Below are 21,604 nucleotides of genomic sequence, written 5' to 3' on the forward strand. Positions count from 1 at the left end.
ACACACACACACACACACACACACACATAATTAAAATTTTAATATTTTGATGGATTATCACAGAATTTAATGACTATACAAGTGCAAAATATCAGCAGTAACACCCTGACGTGTATAATAATTGTTCGAATAAACTTCTCAAGGGCTTGTTAGTGGTGAAAGGTTAAAATTTATAATAAAAAAATCTTTTGAATATGCAGTGTTTTTTAGTTAATGTAAAAAGCCCTGAACGATATATGAAGCTTTAATTTACGAAACAGTATATTTCCCTGTTCTAGGTTTATTAAAACTTGTTAACTTACGTCTTGGTTAGACATATCCCAGTAGGGTCTTTCACCAAATGACATAACTTCCCACATGACAATACCGTAACTCCATACATCACTGGCTGAGGTGAACTTTCGATATGCAATGGCTTCAGGTGCTGTCCATCTCACTGGAATCTTCCCACCCTATAAATGAGAAAAATATCTATGAAACAAAATACAGTGAATCATCAACACTAGGTCATGATCCTTACAGCTTTTTTTTTTTTTTTTGCCTAACACTGCAAAATGGGCAAAGGTCATAATGGTATAGATATCAAAAGGAGTTGTCTGTACTGCTGTTTACTTATTTATGTGATCGCATGTCTGTTTGTTTGTAAAGCATTTTAGTAGCCTGGGCCACTGATACTTTTCAGCTACAACTTACTACAAGATAGGAACACAATAAATATAATTATATCATTTAGCATTCTACATATGACAGACAAGGACAATTAAAGACAGAAAAGAGTGGCAGCTATAAACCTGCAAAAAGAAAGACAGCAAACATAATTCAGAATAAGATGCATACAAACAGGAAACAATGTAAATAAAATAACTTGAAAATGTAACCTATAAAATGGCATAATATATTTTAAATATCCAGAAACCCAGCCCTGACATTGACATTTTTTTGTAATAGACAAAAATAAATCCAGTGTAATTGATGAAGTCAATTAAAAGTTGTGCTACAATCCGTACCCATAGCAGTGATGCAGCCATGAATACAGCAAGGTCAGTTCTGAAGCAATTTCCACTGCCTTCAGCGGCTAGCAAGAGCGGTGTGGAAGACCACTGCATTCTTGCACTCACTTATATCTGTGATCAAAGGGGTCAAATATGTAACTAAAGTGCAGATCTTGTACAGTATATTTCAAAGGGAATTAATTTACTAGACAGACATTTAGAAAATGGGTTCCTCATATCACCCACAAATCTGGACATGCTTATATATGACAAGTGTATGAGATCAGCACAGTAAGAATGCAGTAAAGGTGAAGCTATACATAGGGTATACAAACAAATGAAGGATTCACAGAAAGGATTCTAAAAAGTTCATTTCACACCTGCTGAAATTCAAGCAGTAACAGACAATGTCTTAGCTACAAATTAAAATAAAATTATTGGCTAAGAATACCAGTAATTTATATCTGCCTTGTACAATTATTAAGAAGAGTTAAATTGATGAGACCCATCCAGCGACATCAGCTTCCAAGATTGAAGAGGCTGCCGAAACCTTTATCTTCTTGTGAATTCAGATCAATTGAAAATACTTACAAGAACATCTTGCCTTGTGTTTCATAAACACAGCCTGGTGAAGCCAAAATATTTATCAACATTCAGATGAGGGCAGTATATGTCAGGGTGCCGTGTATTAAGTTCAGCACAAAATAGTCAAAGTTTAATACTACCAGTAGACTTTGCAATTGTAATTCTATATTCACTTGGGTCTATATCACATACATGGAGTGTCTTGATGACACTCAGCAGTTATATGTGGAAGGAAACTGCACTTGTACAAATGCACATTTCTGTGAAATGCATTGTTTTTATAGCTTACATATCGACAAACTTAGTTCAACTCCCTGCTGGTATCATTACAACCTAGCTACACTAATTGCTCATTGACGCGAGGTATACTTTATAACTGTTTAAATTTCTTATTATCCTATGTGCCCCTGTTGTTGTTTTATTATATGTAATCATTTATGCATATTTTATATATAAAATGTTACTGTTTTTCCAGCTTGTATCAACATTGAAAAAGGTCAAAGGATGAATCCACTTTCCTAGTTAACAATGAATAATAGAATAAAGAATAAAGAATATTGTTTCTTAGAACTAGCCAGTTTTCTAGTTTCAGCACTCAAATCTGTTTCTTTGAACTCAGCACTTGTTCAGAACTCGTTGTAAGCACAAATAAGTTGCAAATTACTATAGCACTCAACTTTCCGCACTTGTCTAGAGGAAAGCATTTTTTAGTACTTACTAAATAAGCACCTATCCAGGCATGTCTATGGGTCAGCTCCCTGTGATTTTTCCGGTCTACCTGATGAATCTGGGCATCTTGGGGCAATGCAGCAATTGCCTCATGTACACAGACAACCCTCTCCTCCTACCACCCAACACTACAACTTGTGAGAGATGCACTTGTATAGCCAAACTGGAAGCAAAGCTCTCTTCACCCAAGACTGGACTAGACAGTCAAGAGGAGAAGGTAAACACTTGCACCACACCACACTCATCACATAGTCCCTCAAAACCTACACCAGCAAAACACAAACATAGAAACACAAAACACACACCTACATTCGTGGACACTCTCAATAAAAACCTCATCAGGGACCTCCAAAGCAGAAACGCAAGCAAACTCCACCCCCTAACACAACCCAAATGACACACAGCCCACAAACATCAGTGTGCCACTCAACCACAGCCCATAAGGCATAACAACGTACCCAACACTCTAGTCATAGGTGACTCTATAGTCAGGCACACTGATGTTCCACTCACCAGGCTAAACAAGGAAAAGGTTACTGTCAGCTGCCTGTCAGGTGCCAGGATCTGCCACATAATGCACACACTCAGGTCACTCCACAACAAGTACAAATATGACACTGTCATTGTCCATGTTGGTGTGAATGACCTGAAATGTACCTCCCTGGACTACATGAAAAGAGACACGAAGGAGAACTCCAATCTTGTAGCCCAGGCAGGTAAGACCCTGGCCCTAAATAGCATCCTGCCAACACCCAGAATGATGCCACAGTACAAGGACAAAATTATTGACTTCAACAATTGGCTAAGCTTCTGGTGTCATTCTAAGGGGATCCAGTATTTGTCTGCCTGGGGCGACATGATCAACAGACCACGATACTTTACCAGAGATGGCTTGTACCTGTCACCCTTAGGATTCCGGATACTGGCTAAGGCTCTTGCCACCCCTATAGTGCCTTTTTTAGGCAAGGTTCAAATGACAAATTCACCACCGTAACAGATACAAGCAAGCAAAATCTGAGGGTAATGCTACTCAGTGCTAGAAGTCTAAACCTCAAAATGCACTCACTTGAGGCACTTCTTAAAATGGAGAACATCGACATCTGTGCAGTGACAGAGACCTGGTTCAAAGCTCCAGAGAGCACCCCTGCATTACCAGGCTATAATTCATACCACACCTTTTGGCCACCTAACCCAGAATGAAGGACTAAAGGTGGAGGCGTGTCCATATTAATTAAGGATATCCACACCTCCAGGCTAGTTGAACAGCATAATGCATCTGAGATTATCCAAGTGCAACTAACTCTGGGCAAGACCGCAATCCAAATTGTAGCTTGCTACAGACCCCCCACCATGCCCCAGGATTCCCACTCCTCATTTCTTGATACACTGGAAAGTATTAGGGTACAACCTAACACCCTAATAATGGGCGATTTCAACTACCCACCATTAACTGGGAAAACTACTCATGTACCAACTCTTTTGCTCAACGTTTTCTGGAATTCATAAATTCCAACGCCTTGGATCAACTTATTCACACCCCCACCAGGGGCAGTAATATCCTACACCTGGTCATTACCAACATGGGCAACTGGTGTTCCACACCAGAGGTCAATTCCTCATTGGTCAGATCCGACCACAACCTAATCACCCTAGACATCCACATCCCGCCCCCACCCTCAATTAGGGAAACCACCGTAAAAAACTTCTCCTTAAGACAGAAGTGGCAAACTTCATGACACCCATGCAGACGGACAATAGAGTTATGACTGCTGAATCCTACATAATTGCACTTTATAAGCACTTAGAAGAGTGCATGGATCATGCTATCCCTAATAGAACCAAGATGCTATCCTCCAAAAAAGGAAGCAAATCTGGTGGTCCTCTGCCATAAACAAACTCTACAACAGAAGAAAGAAACTGTTGCAAAAAAGAGTAAAATTCAATGACTGGAGGAACGCCCTGGTCAACCTCAGTAAGAAGGTGAGATCCCTCATAAAATCCTCTAAAGCTAGTTACGAAAACAAAATTGCCACTAACTCTAAAGACAACCACAAAGCATTCTATAGCTATGTCAAGAATCTCAATGGCAACACTCAGATCTGCTCTGAGTTACAGCACAATGGCACTGAATATACAGAACCAACTGATATTGCCAACATCCTGGCAGACAGGTTCAGCGCTAACTTTACTCCCCTCTCACCCCCTAGAGGGCCCATCTCTATACCAGAAGAATGCAAAGTTCCTGTAATCACGGCTGCACAGGTAAAAAAAACACACTCTCCAAAGCCAAGAACACAGCATCCATGGGACATGACAATATCCCAGGATGCGTTCTACACGAACTACAGAATGAACTGGCACCCTACCTAAGTACCATGTTCAGTCATAGCCACACCTCAGGCTTTGTGCCCATTGAATGGCGCACTGCGACGGTTATTCCACTTTACAAAGGGGGAGCCACGACGGACCCTGGGAACTACCGCCCCATTAGCCTGATGAGCCTGGTCTGCAAGGCCATGGAACGTATCATCATGGAACTCATAAACAAAGACATTGGTAATTTCCAAACTCTGGACCCTACCCAGTTCGGATTTGTAAAAGGCAGATCATGTCTCCTAAACCTGAATGACTTCTTTGAAGCAGTCACCAAAGCCATAGATGAGGGTAAGGTGGTTCACACAGCTTATCTAGATCTCACCAAGGCTTTCGACACCATCCTCCATTCTGGAATTGTAGATCAGCTCACTAAACTAGGTATAAATCCCTATGTCACAAGATGGGTTGCCAACTGGCTCACGGACAGAACCCACACTGTGAAAGTAGCAGACTCCAAATCCGAATTCAGACCAGTGACAAGTGGAGTACCACAGGGTTCAGTCCTGGGTCCTCTCCTGTTTGCTATCTACTTCTCTGAAGTACAGGCTAACACAGAAGGTCTTTGGCTAACAAAGTTTGCAGATGACTGCAAACTAGGAGCCATAATCAAAACTCCTAATGATGTGAAGATACTACAAAAGGGCCTCACTGAGACAGATGACTGGTGTCAAAGCCATGGCCTGAAGCTCAATGCCAAAAAGTGTATTGTCATCCCCTTTGGTAAAAACTCTGTACCCATGAACTACCACATAGCTGGTAGTCTACTTAACGCCGAAAATGTGATAAGAGACCTTGGGACACAGGTGGACAGTAGTCTCTCCTTTGATAATCATATCGCCACAGTGGTCAGGAAATCCTTCTATATGGCTCACCTCATAACAAAAGGTTTCTCATCCAGAAAAAAAGAGGTCATTGTTCCCCTCTACTCATCACTCATTAGACCCATTATAGAGTACAACGCTCCATTTGGTATGTACCTCACAAGACATCTACAACAACTGGAAAGGCCACAGAAATACCTCACAAAGAGGATTACTGGCCTCAAACTGATGCCCTTTGCAGACCATCTCAAAAATGTCCAGCTTTACTCCGTCGCATATCACCTACTCAGAGGCGATCTCTGCCTAACATACAAACCTATGTCAAACCCACAGCTGTTGGACATGCTCCACTTAAAGAAATCTCAATCCCTCCGAGCTACACACTCTAGGGACCTAAACCTTATCACCACGATAAACAGAACATGCTGGAGGGATAGATTTCTGTCCCAGAGACTTCCCATACGCTGGAACAGACTACCTATCTATGTCAAACAGAGCTCCTCATTAGCACTCTTCAAGAAAAATCTTGATGATTGGATGGGAGATAGGAAATTCACCCCGGGGATCACTTCTGTGGCTCTGCTCAACAGGGGCACAGGAAAATAATTTTCTTGGGTGGCGAAAGCCACGATACATTTTTGGCTAGGCTTATATAGGCCCTAGAGCCAATTGCCTAGTACCCTCCTATGAACCTATGAACCTATAAATAAAATGTCATCAAATATAGTCGCTAAAATCAAACACAAGTTTACTTCTGCATATACAGTCTTGATTCCACTTGATGATATCCATTAGAATAGTTAATATTTGTTTTCCAAACAAACAAACCAGTCCAACACCACTGTGGTTATTGAGAAATGAAGTGCTTCCATATATCCAGTGTAACAGCAGCGTGTACAAACATATAACATATCAGCTTTGGATTTTTTTATACGTTTTTGTGATGCCCTAAGGGTTTTTTGTCTGGGACCTTTCGTTTTCAGCAGCCTTTTCAGGGCCTAAATCCACCTCTGCAATACTTTTATAAATTCTCCTCATCACCATCATCCTAAGCCACCAACTACAAACTTGAACAAAGAGAACAGCGACCCTTCACTATCAGGAAATGTTACAAAGTTCGGGAAACAAGTCTTGGATGGAGCAAAAGTCACAGGGAACTCAAAAAAATGATTTTGTTATTCAGTGTCTGCACTGTAGAGGGTAACATTTCAGGCTCACTTGCCTTCTAATATACTGCATGCTTAGTGCATTAGTTAAAATGGCTCATTCTACAGGTTTATTGTCAGCATTTAAGCAAATTACTCAGACGTACTTCCAGCACCATAACAAAAAAGATAGTTGTGTTCACATAATTCTTTCCCTCTGGTTATCTGACAAACCAGAGTCTGCTCCTGAATCAGAGTTAGCAGTTAATGGATCCATGGGTTGTTAAGTTATTGTTTTACATTCTTTACTGTTGTCCTCTTATTCCGGTCATTTCTACATTTACTCCAGGGTATTCCTCCTACTTATTTATTGTTCTAAAGCCTCTGTAATTCCTTTGGCTTCGGTTATGGCTGAATAAACCAGATAATCCCTCCCACGAGTCAAAAAAAAGAAAGAAAGAAGCAAATAAATGTTTCTGACTTCACTGGGTTCAGTTCCCATAGATACTTACTATGTTTTCTGTCTTGTTCCCAAAAATCTACCTACATAAACCTGAGACAACATATAGCAAAATGGCAAAATTTGCTAGAAATGTATCAAACAAAAAATATCTGTGCACAGCCCTTAAAAATAAAATGGCTAGAACTACAATAGTCTCTACCACTTAGTCTCCTAAAACTTAGTGACAAGATTTTATACAAACCAAATATATGCCCATCTGTTTTCTCCTTACTACAAAAATATATACCATTCAGGAGCCTAAGATCAGAAATTCAAACTCTCTTACAAGTAGCTAACTTAAATAATTGAAAAGGTAACAAATGTCCTCCTTTAGCAGCAATGGAATGCAATCCCGCCATCATCAGGAATGAATGTAAATAAAACATTTTCCTCAAACAGCTGAAAAATTACTTATCCACCAAATGGATATGCATTTGTACTCAATACCCCCTCCCCCCCTCAATTACATCTAACCGAACTCTAACTTACCTTACAATCATCTCAACCAAACATCCCTTCCACTTCTCCAATATTTCTGCTCATATCTGCTTATTTACTAACCTTAATGTCTTTCAACAACCACTCACTCAAAACCAACAACTTATGTTCTGTTAGAAAATATATTTACATACATGCTGCCTAGAAAAATATATTTACAATGTGTGCTGCTTAGGAAGATGTGTATTTAAACATTCAAACATATATAAGTTGTGTGATCAAATATATAGAGAAATGTGTGCTTTAGTTAGGAATAAATGTACTTAAATCCATAATAAAGAATAAAGGTTATGTAATGCATTTAATTCTGTCTTACTAGAATAATAGTAGAAATAAACCTGCATATTATTGCTTGAAGCACAAGCTGCAGTGTAATCAGAAATTTGACCTTGGCAGCTTGCAGATGCAGTCTGGCTCATGTCTTTCAAGTAAAGATTATTTTGCAAAGTTAGAAAATAATAAATCTGTTCATGTGTGTCCTCTTTCCTGCCTCCACCAGGAGAGTAGCCTTGTCGCACTATCTCTGATAGTAAAAGACAAAGGGAGGCATTAAGGAAGACATACATCTATTGTATTTGAACTAATCAGAGAACCTTGAATTGGCTACATCCTCAGGAGGTCATCGTGACTGACCAGCTGCTTGCAAGGCTGCAACATTCTCATGGGAAAAGGACTTTTGAAAACACAAATTCAGCACTTTTTATGAATTACTATGATGTAAAGACCCTGTCACTGACCACACCAGTGAGGTGGGCAAAACTGATAATGAAATGTATATAACCAATGTGTTTTGGTCAATAAAGCAGTCAAAATTCTATACAAACTTTGTGTATGGTTTTGCCTCTAATGTACATTAGAGTTTTAAGATATCTGAGTCCTCCTGCATTATTGTTTGTTATTAATTGACATTGTGTTTGAATAACTCAATGATTTTTACAGTCTGACTCTAACGAATTTATTTAACATTTTGGTCCTTCGAGCGGTTCCCTTGGTAAGCTGCAGGTCACAAAGTGCATAAGTGCCAATAAATCTGCGCAGGAGAAGCTGCCAAAAAGAATGGTTCTTCTTAAAGTGAAAAGACCTCCGACTGAATTGTTGTGTGTAAAAAGGCTGTCCACTTTCTGATCTGTGGCTGGCGGAAGACTGGGCCCCAAGGAGAAACAATAAGAGCAGGAGGCTCAGGTAGAAGAATTTCCCTCTTTGTCTTTGTTTTAGATCAGGGACCAGGTTACACTGTGCTATTGCTAAGGTTTGTGATAGCAGGGAGAGAGAGAGTCAAAGTATTGTATCTTGAGTCATAGATCAGGGAATAACAAAGCAAAGTAAACAGTCATTCTAGACACTACTGTGGATATGGGGAAATAAGATACCACATGGTACAAGAGAAGGGTTACGTAACAGTCTTTTTAAGACATGGAAAATCAGTGCACTAAGAGATCACGAGATCCGCCCCTAACGGATAATGTGAAGCATATGCAATTACAGTAAGCAGATAATGTGAGATATTTTGCAAATTGTGTTAACAACTATAAATTTGATAGTAAACTAGATAAACTTTCACTAGTTAAACTCCTTAAACAAGCTTTAATCTGATGCAGGGCGTCAGGCAAAAAAAAATTACAAGGCATATGACAAATCACTGAACAAGCAGGCTGCAAGCCTTACTTGAGTATGCTAGGCGTGCTGAAAGACACCTTAATAGTAAAAAGAAAAAAGGCACAAGTCTTCACTGCTGAAGACGGACTGAATATTTGTATTACAGTCAGGTAAAAGGGCATCTAGCTAGGGACTATAAACAAAATAAGAAAGCAATAACAGAAGATAAAGGAGATGTGGACTGACTATATAATAGTGATAATAACCAAAAATCATCAGGAAAGGTTAATAAACAAAAAGAAAATGTGAATGTAGTAGAGGGAATAGAGGAAGTACAAACAGATGTAAAGAATAAAATGAAAATAAAATTTTAGATTTAGCATTGTTGAGCCTGGAGCTCTACCTAGCAAATACAAAACCAAGTAACACTTCTGGTGGAGGGAAAAGGTCAAATTCCTGTGTGACTCAGGATCCGTCGGACTTTGATACACCCTCCAAGTTACCAAAACATTCTAAATCACCTGATTATATATTAGTAAAAGCAGCAAATGGACAGCTATACAGGAACCACTTTCCCATAATATAGCAATAACTGACCCTGTTTCAGGTATGACTCAGAAAAGTAAAATTGTAGTTTCTGCAAAAATATCCAGTAAACTTACTGGGAAAAGACCTTGTGCAAATATTTGGCATAGCAGTAGTTCCTACCATGCAGGGTATGGAAGCACAAAGACAAGTGAATGCTCTTGTGGTGTGATCAGAGGGTGAAGCCTATTATTGGTACAGCCAGGACCTAGTTATGATTGGTCCAGGGGCAGTAACCAAAGAACTGATAAGCGTAGCCATCAGTAAGGTACCCTCCTTGACACTGATCAGCAGCACTTGTTACATTGTACTCCATACTACTGTAGCACACCAGGACCTAATAAAAAATATAAGTAAAAATCCTGCTGACAAATTAATATTACAAACTTTATGCTGGAATACTGAAACAGTGTAGTAAGCTGTTCATTACCTCAGGAGTTCATGAGATTGTATAAGTCCAATAGACTGCCACATGTCAGCTTGACAAAAACAAAAGTTTTAAATGGGCAGACTTAGAAAAAAAAGGTAACAAAATGGGAAAACAGACTGATTTAAAAATGTCAGGACAAGGGATATAAAAACAAAACTAAATTGGTTGACACAGACACATACAGCTGTACACTTGCAATCTAGTAAGGACAGCTGATTAGCATTTTATTAAAAGAAAAGAAAAGGTCTTGTGTAAAATTCCAACAACTCTGTGGTCAACAGGCAAGTTAAATGTAGGGCTTATTCAAGCAGCAGGACCAGTTACAATTACCCCAAAGTCAGCTTTTAAACCACAGAAAAAAACAATACATTTTGGAAAAGAATGCAAAAGTAAAAATTAAGCCTATAATAAGCAGCATTACTCAAAAGGAGTACTGGTAGAATCTCCTGATTCACCATGTGATACACCCTATTTCCTGTTAAAAAAAAGCAAGCGGGAATGGCAGATGGTACAAGATTTATAAGCCGTGAATAATGCAGTAATACCTAAAGCACCTACGGTGCCAGACCCACATACCTTGTTAAATTATTTAAAGCCACAACAAAAGTATTTTACTGTGGTAAATATAAGCAATGCTTTCTTTTCAATACCTATACATCCTGATAGTCAATATTGGTTTGCATTTACATTTCAGGGTAAAAGGTATACATATACACGACTACCACAGGGATATTGTGAGAGCCCAATAATATTTGCACAAAAATGGCTAGCAATCTGGCAGGGTCTACCCCACCAGAAAGTAGTCAAATTTTACTTTATGTAAATGACATCTTGCTAGCAGCACCCAGCAGCAGTGCAGGGTGAATACAGTAGCATTGTTAAAATTTTTAGTAATACAAGGACACAAAGTAAACAAGAGTAAGTTACAAACTTTGGGAAAAAAAACACAGGTTAAATACCTGGAATATGTGATATTCAGTAAAGGTAAAATACTAAATAGTGGGAAAAGAAAAAAGGGGAAAAAAACAGCAATTTTGCAAGCACCCAAACCAACAACTAAAAAAGAAATAATGTCTTTCCTAGGTACAACTAATTTTTGTTGGATCTGGGTACCAAATTATTTTACAATGAAAAACAAAAGCAGAAATGGCTTTCTGCAGGTTAAAGCAGTTAATAGCTTCTTCATTAGTTTTAAAACTTCCAAGTTATCACAAACGTTTTTTTTTAGACCATAGATTGTAAGCAATGGTACATGACATCAGTATTAAAGCAACAACATGGGGATAAGCAATGCCCCATAGCTTACTATTCATTACAGTTAGACCCAGTGGTGCAATCTTTGCCTCACTGTGTACAAGCAGTAGTTTCAGCAGCAATGGCAGTACAGGCTTCAGCCTCAATGGTGTTATTCCACCCTCTCACATTGAGAATGCCTCATGCAGTTGCAATAATTCTGCCACAAGAAAAAGTTGCATACCTTTCTCCTGCTAGACATCTTTCATGTATGACCATACTGCTGAGTCAACCTCATATAAACAGTTAGCTTACCTAGACAAGTTCTTACAAATATGCCCTTGGATAATGCTGAGGTGACATATTACGTGAATGGCTCATGCAGAAGGGGTCCTACAGGAAAAATCTGGTGGGGTATGCAGTAGTTACAGACACTAAAAATTTAGAAGCACAAACTTTGCCACACAACTTGTATGCTCAAGCAGCAGAACTGGTAATTTTGACAGGAGCATGTATTTTAGTAAAAGGCAAAAAGTAAACATATATACTGATAATCAGTATGCTTTTTCTACAGTGCATGTGTTTGCACAATAATAAAGAAAATAGAGGGATGATTACATCCAGTGAAAAACCTATTAATCATGCAATTTATTTTGGAGCTATTAGAATCTATTCAGTTGCCTACTAAAGTAGCTATTTGTAAATGTGTAGCTCATACAAAACAACAGGATAAGATTTCAAAAGGTAATGCGAGCTGATGCAGCTGCAAAGCAAGCAGCCTCAGACTCAGGAACTTTATTTTTTAATAAAAATTACAGCCCTTTGAAATTTTAAATTTAGACATGTTAAAAACAATGCAAATGCTTACTACAACAGCAGAAAAACAAAACTGGGTAAAACAAGGTGCAATTTTTAAAAATGGACTGTACATTTCCAAAGGAAAAAACAATATTACCGTCTAATTTATTTAGAAATGCAGCTTTGTTGAGCCATGGGCAGAACCATGTCTCAACAGGGGATGGTACAGTTAGTAAATAAAATATTCCAAACATATGGATACATAAATTATACAATAAAATTTTGTGCAGCTTGTCATACTTGTAACAAGCACCATGCACAAGGAGCATTTAAAACAAGCAAGGGAGTTTCCCTACACCACCATATCCATTCCATACTATTTGTATGGACTTCATAGAGTTGAATAAATGTGAAGGAAAAAATACTGTTTAGTGATCATAGATATGTTTTCAAAATGGGTAGAAGCTTTTCCTTAAGGAATCACTGTGCTTACCACCCACAGTCAGCAGGACTGGTGGAGAGGTACAATGGGATTTTAAAAACAAGTTAAGAAAAGTTGATGAGTAAGACTCAGAAGAATTGGATTTGCTGTTTACCTCTAGCATTGCTGAGCATGAAAACAGTAACAAATGTAAAGGGTTTGATCCCCTTTAAAGTAGTATTTGAAAGGGCATATTATGTGCCTCAGTAAAAAGCTCTCATGCCTGCAGGGCTGGAGGCTGACAGTTCACTAGCTAATTAAATAAAGAAACTGTTATAAATAAATCTGTTTTGCAGTTTAACTCTTTTTCAGACAAAAGAACTTTCAGCTGAATAAAAACTTTGTGACTAATACACAAGGGCAAAATGGCCAAGAGTAAAGAAGACAAAAAAGCAGAGCAACCCAAGAACTATTGCATAATTATTTTAACTATGTATTTGTTAACTATAAGTGTGACAATTTTTCTCTTATTGTGGTTTTTCCCTACACTCAACCACACAAGTGAAAGTGAGAAGACGTGATGAACTGTTTATAGACTGGCATCCAAATTTTAACACGTACCTGGCCATGAAGCAAGTGTATACAGAAACTATGCACATTTCAAATTGTTGAGTTTGTACAGCTATACCAACAAAATATAATAGACTTTAACGTCCTCTGTCCCTCTGGGGATAAAATAAGACTTTGGAAAGTTTTTTTTATACAGAAACTGTGAGATCACAGGACAAAATTGCTTTATTTTTGCCTGTTCACACAAAAAGGAATTGTATGTCTCTACAAAGTAATACCCTCCAGGTGGGCTGGAGTAATGGTAATATAACAATGTCTTATAAATGTTACATTAAAGTCAAAAGTGGGGTACTGTTTGTAATACTAACCATGATTCATATCTGAGTTCAATGAAAACTACATTAAATGTAGTATGTGACAATCTAGTCTTAACTAAGCAATTGTCTATTAAGAATAGAAAAATGTTTCATGCAGGGATAACACGTATCAGTACCAAAGTAATGATTTTATTTGTGGGAAAAAGGCATATAAATGGTTACCTGAGAAATGGTCCGGCAGTTCTTAATAGGGTTATCTGGTTTTAGCTATAAGACATAGTGCAGAATTACCTTTGGGTAAAATCTGAAGGAAAACAGCTCGAAAATCTGAAGGTCCAGTGGAAAAAAAAAAAAACCTGTGAATCCAGTTGGTAAAATCGAAGCTGGTTGAAAAGGCCATAATTCAGTGAAAGACAAAAGTAAATTGACTCATATGAACTTGGGCAACAGTGTTATATCCAGGGCAGGAATGCCACCAGCCTATGGAGCAGTCAAATCGATCTGGGAGCTGAGGAAGCTGTCAAAAAGTCATAAGCAATGCAACTTTTTCCACCCTAGAATTGGTGACTAATGAACTGAATGCAATAAAAACTGTTGTGCTACAAAATCGAATGGCTCTTTACTTCACCCTAGCGGCAAGAGGTGGTACACGAAAAAAAAATGCTGTGTACATTCCAGACAACCAACATGAAATCAATGACCACCTAGAGGTAATTCAGCAAGTATCAGCAATGACTAAACCAGGCCCAAACCCACTGTGGACTTTTTCCAGAATCTGTTTGGGGTGGGGTTCCATCCTATTAAACATTTAATTGCTATTTGGTATACTCCTAATAGGAGCATGTGTTTACTGTGAAATTCCCTGCATGAAAAGATTAATCAAAAATTTGTTGATATATCTGCTACTGAAACTCTTTACCAAAGTGTTGAAATTAAAAGATTAATTTCAAATGATGCTTTTCTGAAATATAAAACCAATGACTTACTTAGCTGAAAGCCCTTGAAAGGGAAAGGCTGAGGAATGAAATAATATTGTTTATGTTTTAAACAGAATAAAATGCATTAACAGGAGGAGAATGTTAGAAAATATATTTACATACATGCTGCCTAGAAAAATATATTTACAATGTGTGCTGCTTAGGAAGATGTGTATTTAAACATTCAAACATATATAAGTTGTGTGATCAAATATATAGAGAAATGTGTGCTTTAGTTAGGAATAAATGTACTTAAATCCATAATAAAGAATAAAGGTTATGTAATGCATTTAATTCTGTCTTACTAGAATAATAGTAGAAATAAACCTGCATATTATTGCTTGAAGCACAAGCTGCAGTGTAATCAGAAATTTGACCTTGGCAGCTTGCAGATGCAGTCTGGCTCATGTCTTTCAAGTAAAGATTATTTTGCAAAGTTAGAAAATAATAAATCTGTTAGCATGTGTGTCCTCTTTCCTGCCTCCACCAGGAGAGTAGCCTTGTCGCACTATCTCTGATAGTGAACAAAAAGACAAAGGGAGGCATTAAGGAAGACATACATCTATTGTATTTGAACTAATCAGAGAACCTTGAATTGGCTACATCCTCAGGAGGTCATCGTGACTGACCAGCTGCTTGCAAGGCTGCAACATTCTCATGGGAAAAGGACTTTTTGAAAAACACAAATTCAGCACTTTTTATGAATTACTATGATGTAAAGACCCTGTCACTGACCACACCAGTGAGGTGGGCAAAACTGATAATGAAATGTATATAACCAATGTGTTTTGGTCAATAAAGCAGTCAAAATTCTATACAAACTTTGTGTATGGTTTTTTGCCTCCTAATGTACATTAGAGTTTTAAGATATCTGAGTCCTCCTGCATTATTGTTTGTTATTAATTGACATTGTGTTTGAATAACTCAATGATTTTTACAGTCTGACTCTAACGAATTTATTTAACAGTTCTTACTCCAGTTGCGCATTCCTTCACCTCCTCTTACCTATTACACTATACGATCTTATACTCTACTGTCAGATTTTTTTCTTTTTCCTTCCCTATACTTGAACAGTATTGCTACTAATGCCCCTACTAGACACACTAATCACAATTCGACATTCTACTGCATCGCTGATCCGATTGGTATAAATGAGACATACTGTACAGTAGTAACTACACTACTATGCTTTATATTCAAAACTATGTTCCAGTCTGTATAAATATGACAGCTTCTATCCTATATCCTGTAATATAACCTACTGTATAATTGATTTTGTATACTGTATTATTAGTTTTGTATTTCTGTTCCAGAATATTTTAACTAAAACTGTATTAAACTACTTGTACTACTCTTTAGCTTTTCTTCCTGGTCCTCCTCTGAAAATGGGCTTCTGCTCAGATGGACTGTCATGGTTAACAAAAGAAAATAAGTAGCTAGATTAACAAAGAAAAATAAATAAGTAAGTCAATAAGTGAATAGATGTGTCTCCTCTGTCACCCATTTCTCAGCATGCATAGCTTGGCATTATAGTAGATTTGTTCAGTATGTTACTTTAATAGTAAGTTATACGCCTTTAAGTGCCTTTAAAAGACCACTTGAATGTTCCCGTTTGACAGCTCTTATTGAGGTGTTTGTGATATTGCCCACTAGTTTGAATGCACATCTGACTAATGTTGAATGCAGACATTATACACAATCAGCTAGAGGCTGCCTTGTTTGTGTACGTTTTGTGCATGTGCTACTAAAATACATAAACCAACAGAAGTCATCTGGCAGGCTATAAAACTGGGAACATTATTTTGATGGAACTATATAATGATCTGAACATTCAGCTCTTTACCACGCGACTTGACTCTTTACAGTTCTGACGACCATACCCAAAAATGCTTGAGGCATAAAAAACAGAAAAGAAAAAATATATTGCTGAGTGTAGCATAGCAGTGAATTTTAATTGTGCTGTAAATTTCTACCCCCTGCTGCTCAAGCCTGACACTGGTTTCCTTCCTGCAACAGATATGACACTCAATGAGTCAATAAATAACCCTCAAGCAGTATTAACACTGGTCAAAGGAACATAATTTTAACTTTTCATCTTTCAAATGAAAGCATTTTTTCCCTTATCTAAGAGCCTACTGAAGAGTGACAAAATCTCCATGCTTCAGTGGGTTGAATTTCAGTGAAACAGCAAATAGCAAACATAAAATTAGGGGTACAAAGATTGAATATTCAGTGTAATGAAGAGCTACAACACGTACTTGGCTGAACCCCACAGAGTACATCTGAGACAGAACAAACATCTGACATACGAAACATTAATCTAGTAGCTTCTGATATACTTTGATACACAAATAGAGCAGAAGGAGGAGGTGGAAATTGGCTTGAATGTTTGCTTAAAGTATTAAGGTTTCAATATGCATGACATTGGCGTTTTTTCCTACATTTTTTCTGCCTATCTGCTGTCTATCTTCAAGCTCCTAATTTGTCATAGGGCTGCTATGACAGAACCTCCTTCCTTGACAGAAGCTTTGTTAACAGGTATCTTGACAAATATTCCTGTTCACCACACTGGCTATGTTAGCATCTTGATATGGATGGTATATCCTTTGTTAATACATGGGTCGAGGTGCTATCAGAAGCTAGATATTTTGGAACAGCTCTCCTTCGTTAATATGCACCTCTTCAATATACATCCTTCGACAGCAGCTGATTGCATCATGCTACTGATACATGGATGCAGAAAGATATCCAGTCATTCAGTGTCACTGAGTTTGTATGCTGCTTTACAAAGACATTTGTCGCTACTCTATAAGCCACAAGTTAAAATACAATATGCCATGGCAAGTCACGTAAGTTGTCCAGCTTGATTATGTGCTGCAGAAATACAGGACTTGACTTAATTAAGCCATTGGTGTGGCTGAAGATTTCCTAATGATTTTTCATTCGTTAACCAGCTTAGCCTACCAGGCACAAGTGTCTCTTTTCAAGGGCAATACAGTAGTACTGTGTGGTTGTTAAAGTTGCTCAGACATTGCATGTAAATGAAGACTAGAGGGAATTAAGCCTGAGGCTATAGAATATATGCACTTTTGTTTGCTGTCGGGGATGTTCCAGTTGGAAACAGCCTACTCACAGTGAAAGGCCTAAGGAAAAAATCTCCAGTATAGTATGGCTAACAGACTACATTAACAACAACTGACAGAAATGTGAATAATAAAAGAAGCAATTTAGCAAATGCATATCAGTAATACACAGCACACCGTAAAACAAATTAGTGACACGATCCAACTGTCTTCTAGTATGAGCTAGCCATTTCTACGTTAAAGAAGCAAGAGAGATAAAAACAATTTCTAAAGAATAAAGACATCCACATCAAGGGGCTACTTACCTTAAAGACAGTTAAACATAGCTACATAGCTAGCACGTTATGTAAGGAAATGTAGCCACAAGAGTAGGTGAATACACTAGCAAAAATGCAATAATTATACTATTTAACACTGATAATTTCAAAAGTAAATGCAGTTGAAAGAAGGCACTCAGCAAAAGAAAACCTAAAAGAAAGAAAGTGGGTTAAGGAATACAGAATAGAAACACAAGGTAGAAAAGTTAACAGTCAAAAAATGGTGACTATAGTACAAGAGTGGAAATTAAAAGAATGCAAAGTGTAAAGGGGGAAATATTACAAAACAGGAATATCAAGTTAGACTTTAGGCACTGGAAGCAACCAGGTCCAAAACGTCTGTCTATTTCCATGATGAGTCATACAGGGGAGGGTGAAGTAGTTCCACAGTTACAGGGCTGACTTATCTAATAGTGTCTCTGCATTTCTTCTTTAAAAAGAATTTTAGAAACATGTTGAATGGCCAGGGGAAACATATTCAACAGCACAAGGAAGCTATTTAAAAACAAGAGTCACCAAATCTTTTTTAGGAGGGTCTCACAGGACAGAGGAGTTAAAGGAAAAGTCCACCTACTCCTCCGGTTTGTCTCAATCCTTAGGTTACTTTTATCCCTATTGTATGCCTCCAGCTTTGTTTAGGTACCAGAAACATACATACACTTTATAAAACATACATTTCCTTGCCTAGTAATCAAATTAGGGGAAAGCCAACTCATCGTTTTTTTTAAGTTTAACTTCTCACATAGTTTGGAAGAGGAATTTTTCTTCACCTGCTTGATATATGAAATAAACACAGGGAAATCTGCAGTTTTAACTGCAATATACTGCCTGCAATCTTGCATGGGATATCAGTCCTGCTTATGTCAGCAGGTCAGAAGCTGCTATAAAAAAGGAGCAATGTGGCAAAGTGTTGTCCTTATTGAAGACAAGAAGAGAAACAGTATTAGTGCATCTAGTTGATAGGGTTACCACCTTTCTCTCTTTTTGCAAAGCAGTCCTAACTTGGGCAGTTCTTTCCTGTTTTTTTTTTTTTGGGGGGGGGGGGGGAGTAAGTGTTCATGCAAATTGCAACTATCTTGATATTTTACAAGAAAAAATAATTTCTGACTTTTTTCTAAATATCACAGAAAGTTGTGATAACTACATTTATGTCATCTTTATTAAAAAGTAGTATAAATAAACATCGCATGTCACAGAGTTTATTTTGGTAATAAAATGAAAATAATTCCATTTCATTTGAGGATGGTGTCCTTTAAACTATCAAGTTTTGGTAAGAACATCCCATGGCGCCTAAAAATATGCCAGTTCTAGTAGCTGACCACATTTATCTTTGTGTAGGGATCCACCTGTACACTGTATTTACTGTATCTACAACAGTTTTATAGTTAGTCTTGCAGTGAGAACTACTGATTTATCACACTTAAGGATTATAGGTTTTATGGAAGTATTAGTAAGCTGCAGTATAACAAATCAAGTGGTAGCCATGCAACAGAAGTAGGAAAATATAATGTATGAAGGCATTTGTGCCACAATTTCAAAAAATGTACAACACAAACTCAAGAACAGAAAGTTGTACATTTTTTGTACTTGCTTGCAAAATACTTTTTAGCAAAAAGAGTAAAAGCAGGAAGTGCATTAACACATTTCTTCAACATTTGGTTTAATAAAAAAAAAATCTTCCTTCTGCCAGAGACACTGATGAGTAGCAGAACCCATTCTGTGAAGTGTTGATTAACAGCTTTTGGATTCCAGGGGTGGCTTGGACACCTTAGGAATAGTGTTGGGGAAAAACTGGCAGTGCTCATACAGACTACAAAATGACAGTCATAGGTTCAGAAATTAACTGGAGATTACTAGGCTAACAACTCAAGCGCCTTTACAAGCCTAGCTAATGTAATACAAATGTACCCACTATATGGCCCCTGGGGCAAGAGGATGGCATGGCTTTGTACCTACATCCTTAGAAAAGTCTGCAATTTAACTAACTTGGTGGACTTCTGCTTTATAACTGCTGGGGATAGCTTAAAAGAGGCGCTGAGACAAATGTATATGATGGTGATTCTGGAAAAAATGCAATAAGTCATGTTACGGAACCTGTATAAGATGCCTGTGACTCACACTGCTGATATTATATCAATGGAGTAAGAAGACAACATTGCTTCCTCATGTCAGGCATGACTCATAATAAGGAGACTTCAAATGGATGCTAGGAAGGGGATAAGAAAGCACTAAAATAAGAATGTGTTAATATGGCAGGCCCCACTGTCAGCCACTATTAGGAAAAAATGTTATACAATTTTATAAGAAGCACACAGAGCAATTTTGATACAAAAATAAAAAAAACAATTTTTGAGACTGGAATGCTTTATACAAACAATTGGCTAAGTTTCTGGTGTCATTCTAAGGGGATCCAATATCTGTCTGCCTGATGACATGCTTGATAGACCTTGATGCTTTGCCAGAGATGTCACCCCTGGGCTTCCAGATACTGGCCAAGGCTCTTGCCACCCCTATAGTGCCTTTTTTAGGTGGTGTTCCAAAGACCAAATTACCACTGTAACAGCTACAAACAAATGCAATCTGAGGGTCATGTTGATCAACGCTAGAAGTCTAAATCTCAAAATGCACTTGCTCGAGGCACTCCTTAAAATGGAGAACATTGGCATTTGTGCTGTAACAGAGACCTGGTTCAAGGGAACAGAAAGCACCCCTGCACTACCAGGCTATAACTCATTCCACACCTTTCGGCCTCAGAACATAGACCAAAGCTCCAAAGGTGGTGGTGTCTCTATATTCATAAAGGATGCGCACACTTCCAGACTGGTAGTCCAACATAACGCAGCAGAGATACTTCAGGTGCAGCTAATATTGGGTAAGACAGCGATTCAGGTCATAGCCTGCTATAGGTCCCCAACCATGTCCCAAGACTCCCACTCCACGTTCCTAAGCAACCTGGAGAATATTAGAGTCCAACCTAACACTCTCTTGCTAGGTGACCTCAACTACCCCTCCATTAACTGGGTAAACTACTCATGTACCAATACATTTGCCCAATGTTTCCTGGAACTCATTAATTCCAATGCCCTGGACCAGCTTGTTTTTACCCCACTAGAGGTAGCAACATCCTTGACCTGGTCATTACTAACATGGGCGACCATTGCTCTACACCAATAGTCAGCTCCTCCCTGGTTAGATCTGACCACAAACTAATCACCTTGGAAATCCACACCCCTCCCACCCCCGCCCAGCAAAGGTAACCACCATGAAAAACTCCTCCAAAGCTAACTTTGGGATACTAAAAACAGAGTTGGCTAACTTCACGGCACCCATGCAAATGGAGAATAGTTGAGTGACTGCTGAATCATACACCAATGCACTGTACGAACACATACACAAATGCATGGATCTCGCCATACCCAATAGAACCAAGACACTCTCCTCCAAAAAAGGAAGTCAATCTGGTGGTCCCCTGCCATAAGCAAACTCTACAACAAAAGGAGGAAACTGATGTGGAATAAGTTGAAGTCCCAAGACTGGAAAAACTCCCTTATCTGCCTCAACAAAAAGCTGAGATCCCTCAGCAAGTCCTCTAAAGCTAGGTATGAAAGCAGAGTTGTAGCAGCTAGTAA

At 38.2% G+C, this 21,604-nt stretch overlaps 1 protein-coding gene across 2 annotated transcripts in view; it reads right to left on the reverse strand.

The window, feature by feature from the left end:
- EPHB1 (EPH receptor B1) overlaps positions 1-21,604 on the reverse strand; it is a 1,597,777-nt gene that overhangs the window by 168,255 nt on the left and 1,407,918 nt on the right. For both annotated transcript variants that reach the window (XM_044070446.1, XM_044070447.1), the window contains exon 14: positions 303-452. In XM_044070446.1, the coding sequence (XP_043926381.1) occupies positions 303-452 (150 nt within the window). The remainder of the gene's footprint in view (positions 1-302; positions 453-21,604) is intronic.

The sequence above is a fragment of the Protopterus annectens genome, chromosome 4.part1, assembly GCF_019279795.1.
Source record: "Protopterus annectens isolate FY-2018-M chromosome 4.part1, PAN1.0, whole genome shotgun sequence".
Lineage (NCBI taxonomy): Eukaryota > Metazoa > Chordata > Ceratodontiformes > Protopteridae > Protopterus > Protopterus annectens.